The sequence below is a fragment of the Propithecus coquereli genome, unplaced genomic scaffold (assembly GCF_000956105.1).
Source record: "Propithecus coquereli isolate 6110/MARCELLA unplaced genomic scaffold, Pcoq_1.0 Scaffold290, whole genome shotgun sequence".
In the NCBI taxonomy this organism is placed as follows: domain Eukaryota; kingdom Metazoa; phylum Chordata; class Mammalia; order Primates; family Indriidae; genus Propithecus; species Propithecus coquereli.
Genome location: NW_012148508.1, coordinates 1,794,143 through 1,804,712, shown reverse-complemented (window position 1 = coordinate 1,804,712; position 10,570 = coordinate 1,794,143). Strand labels below are relative to the sequence as shown.

Below are 10,570 nucleotides of genomic sequence, written 5' to 3'. Positions count from 1 at the left end.
TAATTAACAGATAAACCAATTATTAATGCAAATAAGAGGAACATGCTCTCTTCAAAAAAAAAAGAAACAAAAAATAAACTGGACACTTGGACACTTGTATATTTCCTTCTAACACTATCTAGTATAGAAGGCTTAAATAGCTGGCAGTAAGTCACTCTTTTATTCAAGTGTTAAATAAATTGAATATATAAGTTAACTTCTGACTTACTTAAAAGTATTTTGAACATTTTCCAGAGCTATTTTGACTGTGTCAATTACCTAGATACCAAAGTTGTTGTATGGTGTTGCTTGATGAAATAGGACATACAGCAACCTTCAAAACCAGTATTACAAGCCTGGCAAATAGCATCACATTTGGGTGACGCACAGAATCCATCACCCTAGGGAACAACGCATTGGGTCATAGTACAGAGTCTTTACATGTTCCATATTATTTCTACATAACGTTTTGAGATGATAAAATTGTAAACTATAAAGTGCTAGCCCATAAAATGATGTATTCAGAAACAGGACTGTCACTTAGCTACTCCTCTCAACAGAAATGGGACTTTTAAAAATGATCTCAAAAACACTTATTAAAATAAGTGAAAGGTGTCATTTTGATATACAGGTTTTTTTAATTCTTAAAAATTCCCTAGTAAATTCAGAGCAGATATAAGTATTATAATAATGATTGATTCATTATGTTTTTAAACTCTATACTCATTTCGAACTTCTAGACTTCATAAAGTAGATCATGTAGCTCCTTAAAAGATTCATGTTTAAAGCACAGAGTTAATAGTTTAGCACATTAAATTCCACCATCGAGGCATATCTAAGTGTTATCTGTCCACATACATTACATACATAAAACACACCTAAAACAGCATGCATATATATCAGCAATAATTTAAACTTAATATAGCTATCATGGATACGTCGAGCATTTGCAGGCATTCCCACTGCTAGGATTCCTCTCATAAGTATCCTATTACTAACTGCTAAAAAATTACAGAAATCAAAATGTGTTACCTTTATTCAAATAATACTGTTGTTCATTATATAACAGAAAGTGCCATCCTTAATCTCTCAGGAACCACGATAGTGGTGGATTCTTGGAGCAGAGGTGGTGCAGAATGGTTTGAGGCAAAACCGAAACGTATTGTTTAAGTAAACCTTAAGGGGAGGGCATCATATGCGCAACTGATGGATTTTTTTTTTTTGTATCATCTTCCACAAAGTCTCCCCCAACCCCTCCTTACCACTTAACAGCAAACAAACTGCTTGATATTAAAGGATTGCAGCTTTAAACACCTCCCTCTGCCCTTTTTCCTTCTTGCTAAACTTTATTACTTTTCCCTCAGTTTTGAAGTAACAAACCAACATTTATTAAATAAAAATTTAATGACAGACATACCCATAACTTGAAGTATATGTTTGAAAACTTTGTAAAAAATAAAATAAATCCAGACTTACTCCAAGAAACTTCTACTCTGCTGGTGTGAACAACGTTTAGCTTATGTTCCTAAAGTTTTTCCTGACGAATCTTAAAGAAGCAGTGAGCAAAGAAGGAATGCCTCTGATTTGAACTAAATTCTGTAGCGCTCACAAGAAAAACTGAAAAACACATGAAATAAATCAAAACTGTCAAATTTCTAAGCAGAGAATACCTCAACTCAACGGCATGGAATATGCAGAATGCTCTTTATGATAATTATAAATACCTTAAAGACTACACCCCTTCTATGCATAACACTTCATTTTCGATATGTATTATTCCTTAAAAGCATCCTAGGTAAAGAAGGGAAAAAGCTCTCAGGTACAAATTTGGGGTTAAAAACAAAGTCCAGGACAAGGAACCATAAGATTTAAACCTCAGGAACAATTCCCAACAGAAATGTCGATACGGTACTCAGTTCTGACCCATCAAATGGGGCAGAGGGCCCCATTTCAGCGTGGAGTATCTCTCCTTGAGGAAGGAAATATTGGCACAAATCTTTTTGCCCCCAAAAAGATTTTCCTACTTGCCAGCTTCTCGAGTGGCCCTTATGTCAATCAACAACACCAAGATATCTATTAATTGGAGAGAGTTCTGTTTGCCTGTGCAAGGTCAGAAAGAGAGAAAATGACTTTTTTTTTTTTTTAAAGGAAACTAAAATATACTGTGTGATAAATGGGGTTAAAAATTATCATCTAAAATTGTAGGGAAAAAAGGAGCCACTGGTAGAAACACACTGACCCTTAAAATTAATGCTTCCAATCTAAAAATGCATTTTTGTAAAGTTTCATCTATTTTCCTTCCTTTGCACATAAAAATGATTAATGTCACAATTAAACTTCCACATTTTAGGCTCCTGCTAACAGGTGTAGCATTCTTTATATAAACATATTCGTTGACCTGCGGCCATTGATAACCTTAATTAATTAATCTCAATTGAAACAAAAACAAATGGATCTTTTTCCAAATAAAAAAGAAATAACGCAACGTAAATATTCACTCTCCTCCAAACCCCAAAACTGTTTAAGTTACGGTAACCTGAAATGCACCAGCCATCACAAAGAGCAATTGGAGAAATCCAGCAGTGCTCAGCAGGAAAGATTTTTAATAACAGATTGAAAACAAGAATAAAAATAACTGCATCAACAGAGCCTTTCTTCCTCAGGCCACAAGCCGGTTCTTACTTGAACTTTTTTTCTTTTTTTTTTTAAAAATGGCATTTTGGCCACTAAAACCAATCCAGAACATTATTAAAAGTTAAAAGCTACCAATTACTTCTGTCTGTTCTTTTAAAGCAAAGTTTGGCATTACGTCAGTAGGTTTAAAGAAAACAAGAAAGAGAGAGAGAAAGAGTAGGAGAGAAAGTTTCCTGCTTGTATAAACTAAACCACCAGGGAAGGTGTCTAGCCACTTGTAAAGTATTTACTGCAGGTTTTTAAAGAGCTAGAAACATTTTAAAAATTAAAAGTTTTTTAATTATTATTTTTAGCAAAACATACTTAAGAATGACAAGCGTACTCTTAATGTCTTCTTTGGGGTGTTTTAATGTTATTTGTATTTCAGTTATAGATTTGAATCAGAAATGATTTCCAATGATGTTTCATATTTGAAGTACATAGGTAATTTCATCTTTGTTTTTGCTACTTAGATCTGTGCTCTTGAGGAAGAAAAACTGGGATAACGAAAAGTAGACATCGTTACTATAATAGCTACTATACTTACAGTGACCAGTCAGGCTTCTCCATCTAACTCTTAACAATTCAAATAATTTTCACTCATAGATCCTACTGCAAATTCAGTAAAAGAGTTTCCTTAAAGCCAAAGATCTCTTTCTAACCCAAGTTAAGTTTCAGATTATTATGCCCATCAGAGAACCAATCCAAAGACTAACAAATTCAGTTCTCCAGGATATAAGAACCACTGAGTAATATGACAGCTCAAAAGGTGACCATATAATAACATCAAAGATATTATTTATAAAGGTCATATATAATTGATACAATATTCTATACAAATATACAAATGGCTTTAGACCTACTTACATTCGAGGATAAATTTTTAATAGTAGTTATTCCTTCTACAGCTCTGTTTGCTACTAAACTAGTATAAAACAAGACTTGGTATTTTAGCATATTTACTTTAATCCACTGCTTAAAGCTTTTAGGAGATAAATTATTTTGATTATTATAAAAAAATCTGCCCAATTTTTCAAACATAAATAATTGCAAAGTGTTTTAGTCTTTTCTATACATAACAAGCACCCTTAGAGAATTAGATTAAATATCTACTTGGCAAAGGCTACAAGAGCATCTTCATATTATGTCTAAGGGAGATACAAAAATTCCATCAACAATAACTATTATATTAACAAAGAATTCACTTCTTTCTGTATGATATCAAAAGAAAGAGGTAGTTATCACATAATTAAGCAATCAAAGTAAATCCAACTCTAGATAGGCTGTCATTAATTTCCCCAAATCTCAATAAATAGTAAATAAGGAAGATAAATGAGTAAACAAGACTCAGAATTAGTTATCAACAGTACTAGTAGGCATAGCCGGCAAAGAGGGAGAAAAAGAAACCTGTTACCTGAAAGCTTGACCAAAGATGAACAACAGAAAACAAGCCCATAAAACTTGCCTGTTTTTATCAAATTGATTGTAACTTGCAAGCTGCAAAATTTGGGACAGAACTGTCTGAGTTTATAGTTTTCTATGCCTGCCAAAAACAGATGCAGACTACCACACTAGCTGTCCTGAGGAAACTAAATTAAGCAAAGGCAAATACCAAGTGGAAAGCTGTCAGTCTGTTGAATGAATGGCTTCATTTTACACACGAGAGAAATCTTAATAAGAATATGTTTTAAATGAGCCAGCTATTTTATTTTAAGTACATCACTTATTACAAAAATAATAATTTTCCCTTTAAATCAATTTTAGACACCTGCCCATAATTTTCTTAAAGTCCATTTTGTTTTACACACAATAGCATAGTGTTGTTACATTATTATTTGCTATCAAAAGGAGCAGTGAAGTAAAAAATAATAACTTTTAAATATATGCATTACGAAAAATGTTTAAAGACGAGTTATCAATATTTATCCCAAATTCAGATCTGAAGTAAAGTTATAATTCAAAAACAATTTGCTGCAAGTCCTCTTAAAACTTTCAGTAACATTTATTTACTTCCACAAAGAAGGTAAGAGAAGAGTTTATTAAAACCTAACACACTCTGGCTTGCTTTCTGAATAAAAATGTGCAGATCATTAACTGCAAATTGTGGTCTGTATCTCTCTACACACACGTACACATCTAATAATAATAACAATAACAGAAACATCATGGAAATACTAGAATCTTAAAATCAGCTTTTCCACAGATGCATTCATTTCCCTGTTTTAAAGCTTTTCCTTATGAATGAAGATTTCCTTATGTGTGTTAGAGAGACCAACACGGTGGAAATCGGAATAAACTCAGGTGTGGTACATGACTTAAATGATACCAAAACTATGGCAGGAGCATGTATAATTCACTTATGATTAGCATCCTGGATTTGGATCCTAAACTGGTTTTTAAGTAACTATGTAGGAAATTTTCTAAAATTGTTTAAACTATTAGTCATCAAAATGCTGAGTTCTAAAATCAGCTCAGACTTCACAGCTATTACGACACTTTTTTCCTTACCTTTAATGTTACCTTCAAGAGACAAAGGACAAAATCTATATAGAAGGCAGACCCTTAAAGCATCTAAAATTCAAAGGAGTGACAAACTTTTTGTTAGGAACTTGCTATGTTCCACCATTTATTTGGAGAGTGTCAGACTTAGTTATTATGTGTGTAAAAGTATTCTACACACATATATCCTAACATATAACAGATATATCGGGAAGTCATAAACATCAACTTACCAACAGTAAATAATATTTTGCCAACAGAGTACTAACGAAACTCCAGAATGCCCCACATTTGGAGAAATCAAGTCATAATGTTGGCATTAAAACTCTATTTCCCCCTCGAGTGTTATTTTCACATTATTAATATCCAGAAATAATCATCCTAATTTAGCATGTATATTTAACTGAATCTAGAGATGTTTTTATCCAAGGACATAGCTTTAAAAGGAAGTTATGAAACCCAAGGAGAGATAAACTCTAAGAATGATATGTTTGACTTGTTAAGATTAAGCACATCATTAATAAACTTTCACTTAAAGGTAAAAAAAAAAAAAAAATCCTCAAAATGTTGGTATCATTTCCAAACTGTCCTGTCAGCATCATAACTTACAGGAAACGCTTCATCTTCCCATACAAACCCTGTATTTATTCACAACCCTGGCATACTTGGGGAAAGAAAAAAAAGCCCACACGATTTTAGATCTTATTTGTTTTCTTACGTTAACTGGTGGAATATCTGAGAAAACCTCCTAAGCAAATGAGCAGCATATAAAACTTCACAACAGTGAGTTCAAGAAACTTTCATTCTCATTTTGTCCACGTCAAGAACTGGCTGCCCGCATTACTTTCCTTTGCTGTCCCTTGCATTTTTAACTCTGGCAGCCTTTTCTAAATGATCAACTTTTCCTAAAACCAGCAGGAAAGTAACATGATGCCAGCAAGATCCATAGATTTTAGCTTCAGAGCTGGAGGACTTTGAAGAGTTGTTGGAAGGTTCCTATTTTATTTTTGCTTTGAACAATCAAATTTTAGCCAACAACCAGGCCTAGAGTTATCATTTCTTTGTAATTCTGTCTCAGGTCCTATCTGTATTTTTCCTTTGTACTTATTATCTCTCCCAGACCCTTTCCTGTTCACCTGGTGCGTTTACAAAAGTTCAATGAATCTACAAAAGTTCAATGAATCGGCCTAACTTGTCTGCGATTTAACTTCTCCGCTAAGCTTCTCATTTTCACTTACCTCGCTTCAACTCTAGCCGTGATTTTCCAAAATAGGATAAGAATGAATATTCTATCATGATTTTGATTCATCATTAAGATCCATCACTCTTAACCCCAAAACTTTCAAAGTATCGATTCTGAGGCCTAAAAAGATACGGGGAAGTAAAGCAGGTCCTAAAATTTAATAAGTCCGAGATTGCCTCTGAAACCCACCAGTCCTTCTAGCACTCTAACTTAAATTGCTTTAGAGTCCCAGGGCCATAAAACAGTTACTGACTTCCCTGGGGAAAGGGGGAAACACCACCATCTCAGACAGGTACTAACAAAAAAGCTTTCCCAGCCACAAAAACAGCTTTGCACTTCAAACAGCTCCCACCTCCGCCTCACCCTCACATTATTCATGGGGTCCTATAATCCTGGAGTTATTTGAAGGGACAGCGGTGTTTGTCTTGGCCTTTCAAAGATGCGTTTCTCTAGATCCCAAACAGGAACTAGACGAAAGGCAAAGCGTCTGTCCGCCTGAATGTCCCACCGCTGTCAGGCCAGTGTCCCCTGACCCGCGTGACACATGGCGCATCAACCGCACCGCAGAGGAAGTCTGCCCCTTCCTCAGCCCCTACGGAAGCGTCCTGGCTGCAAGGCCCTGCCACATGGTACGGACAGGGCACAGACCACTGGGCCAGGCTGCCCTGAGTTGCTCTGAGGCGGGTGCATCAGGGGATGCGACACCCTCCTTCTCCAGCCCAGCTGGGCCTTTAAGGGAAAAAAGTTTGAAGCCTGGCTTTGCAAACTCTTCAAAGCCAAAGCCAGTCCTGTGCTGTTTTCTTACTTTGGGGACCACATGAAGGCCCCTCTCTGAGACCCTCCCAACTCTCCCAAGTTCGCCCAACTTACTACTCTGCATGCTGGTGCCTAGTCTGCTCCCCGCTTGTCAGGAACCCCCAGAAAACTTGCAGTGGCGGTGGCGGCGGCGGCCCCTCGGGTCCAACCACCTCCAGCTCCTCCGCTGCGCCGGGTAGGAGAGAATTAAAATCAGCCAGAAAGAGACAGCGAGGGGGAGTGGGGCTGCGAGGGGGAGGGGGCACCGGCCTGAAACTTCTTTTTTTGGCAAATGGGGATTTGTTTTTCCTCCTCCCCGGCGGCTGAACTTGACCCTCCTGACTCCAGGGGCTACTGCAGTTTGAAGTCGCTCGTTTCCAAGGCGCAGATGCCTCAGACCCACCAAAAGGAGAAAAGGAAGAGGGGAAAAGGGAGCAGAAGAAAAGAAAGAAAGAAAGAAATCACACGCGCAAAAAGGAAGAAAGAAAATGCATGTGAAACCCGAGAAGCCTGCGCTTGGCTTTCTGCACACTCTCCCTCTGCCTTTTTTTTTTTTTTTTCAAAGAAAGTCACTTTTAATTCCCAGGGCTCCCCGCTCGCGATCGCCCACATTTTGCGCACACACGAGCGGGCGCTGCACTCGCGTCGCGGCGCCCCGGGCCCGGCCGAGGGGAGCCCGCGCCCCCCGCGCCCCCCGCGGCCCCGGCCCCGCGGCCCGCCCGGGCCTCCCCTCCTTACCTGTTGATTAATCGTCAAGAACACCCTCCGCAGCCCGAAAGATGGTGGCGCGGCGGCCAGAGCCATGAACCGTCTTCTGTTGTTTGCAGAGTTGATCTTGGATTATTTTTTTGGGGGGGGAGAAAAAGGTCTTTCCTGCCTCCCCCCCTTTCCCTTCCCTCCCCCCCCTTTATAAAAAAAGAGAAAGAGAGAGAGAGAGAAAGAGAAAGGAAATAGAGCAAGGATGTGCCCGGTGCCGGGTGGGAGAGGGGAGGGGGGGTGTTGTTTTTTGTTTAAAAAAAAAAATAGGAAGGCGAGAGAGCGATCGAGAGGACGCGAGGTCTGGAGAAACGAGCAGCACCAAAAAAGAGGACGCTTGAGATTGCAGTGAGATCGGGTCTTTATCAGAAATGTTATCGCTTGTCAGGACCTCAGTCTCCGCGCATTACGTCAGTTTCAAGACACCAACACTATTAATATCAAAGGAGCCTTCGCGGAGGAAAGCGCCACCCCAGACCGAGCTCCCTTAAAGAGACAGCGCGCGTCCCCGCGCCGCCGCCGCCGCCGCCCCGCCCGGCTCCCAGCACCCGCCGCCGCCCGCCGGGACCGGCCCCGGGCGCGGCGAGCCGGCTGCGCGAGAACTTCGCCCGAGTCGGAGCGCCGCAAATGAGAGCGGCGCGGAGCAGGGACCCGGCTACCTTCCCGCCCCGCCTCTCCCCCCTCCTCCCGCCCCCACCCCCCATGTGTGAACGTGCGGGCTGGAAAAGGAGGAAAAATCCGAAAGCTTTAGGAATAATGGGGTGAAGACCAGGACCTACCTTGGGGGAGTGGGGGGCAGGTGGGGGGCAGTGCGTGGCGGCCAAACCGATGTTCCCCAAGCACTCGGAGATGCAATCGTGAGCAATCAAAAGAACTCTAAAAGTGCTTTTACCTTGTCGGTTGTTACTTTCCCTTCTCCCTCCCAATTAAACGACGCAGGATGTGTGAGTGTCTGTGCGTTTGCGTCCCCTCCCCCCGCCCTTTATCTGTGGCAAGAAGAAGTCTTAGGACACCTAGTTGGTGGTCAGTTTCCCATGGTTTTCATGGCAAGAGGGCTTGAGGAGAACAACTTGAACTCTATCCTGAGTTGGAGAAGTGCAGACAGAGGTTGCTATGGTTTTCTGAGCTAAGGAGAAGCCAGCAGCTCAATGGGTGCTTTAAGGGGGTACCACAAAATAGATAAAATGCTGCAGGATTAATACATGTTGCTCTTTGGGGTTTTAGTAGCAGATAAGCAGCTCTGAATTAAGCAGGACATTCTGTTTCCTACTTCGCATCTTCATATCTCTCTCATTGTTAAGAAAAAATTGCCTCCACATAAAGCTCACTGAATTGAGCGGGTTTTTTCTTTTTTTTTACTTCTAAAGATCAACAATGCATAAAACATTACCATGACAGGATTCAAAGTATAGTAGGTGTTAAAAACTAAGTAAACATTTCTTGAGCGTTTGGACTTCATTTTCTTCAGTTGGGTGACTTTAAGTGGCATGTTTTTCCACTGGTGAAAGTCAGTTTAAACTAATTTTGTACTAAAAGGAGAAACGTCCTTCCTTTTCCAAACTACAAAATGATTAAAATTAGAATTTTAGAAAGGTACAATCATGAATCTGTGAGCTAAAGATGAAGTAATTTCCTGAAAATATTTTTCACGAAATGATTCTTGCATCTTTTTAGAACAAAGATGGGTACATTTTCCATTATCAGAAGGGAAAAAGCCAATCATATAAAAAATTTTAAATTGAAATATGTGCTTCTAGTACCTTACTCCTTGTGCTTTATGATTTTTATTTCTATTTAATATAGCTAGTCAGGCAGATATGTGATTTCTTTTTGGAGCACATTTATTCCAGAAGTATTTTGGTAGCGTGTCCCATACACTCTTTATAAGTAGAAAAGCAATAATTCTTTTGCAATAGAGAAACCAGTCAGATGACAAAGTAGTCAAAATACAGTTTCACAATGAGACAAACAATATATTCCCTAAAGGAGAGGGAAGACAATGAACCTCATATGCATAGAGTTATTCATATGTTACCATCAATTTAAACTAATTTGGGAACAGAGTTAGATTTATATATAGTGCTGCATGCAGGGAAAATTAATATCAAAATCTTCAGTAAATCTCATAGTCAGGTACTAATGACCACCTGCATATTTCCACACTAGAATCATTTAATACTGTCCACCACCAATTTCCACTATAAAAATCATTCATATATTAAATATAGACCTTTTATTTACTTTTTAAAGCCATAAATTAACTTGCCGACTTTTATGGAAATATGCACGGCACAGTGAGAAGCATTTTTGTTCAGAAAAAAAAGGATCTGAGTGAAACATTCTTTAGCCATGACTAACTAAAAATATTAGATCAAATAAATTTTGAAGTCTGTATCCAAATGGTCTGACTGTATTTAAAGGGTTAATGCTAGCTAAAACTGCTGAAGCTGGTATCCTTAGTGATAAAATCTGAAGCTGTAGCATCTTAGCAAAGTTAAATAGTACAATTTATCACAAGGATTAGTACCCTAATCTCCTTCTGCTCCCCAAGATTTAAATGACATTTTAAAAGGGGAAGTGATCTTCCTCTCCATCACCCTCCAATCTAAGGCAATCATCAAGAGT

At 38.8% G+C, this 10,570-nt stretch overlaps 1 protein-coding gene across 1 annotated transcript in view; it reads right to left on the bottom strand.

Moving 5' to 3' along the window:
* The window catches only part of TRPS1 (trichorhinophalangeal syndrome I), a 280,472-nt gene extending 273,074 nt beyond the window's left edge, over positions 1-7,398 (bottom strand). Inside the window, exon 1 of the mRNA XM_012648614.1 lies at positions 7,265-7,398. Coding sequence (XP_012504068.1) covers positions 7,265-7,274 — 10 coding nt within the window. The 5' untranslated portion in view covers positions 7,275-7,398. The remainder of the gene's footprint in view (positions 1-7,264) is intronic.
* Positions 7,399-10,570: the final 3,172 nt, after the last annotated feature.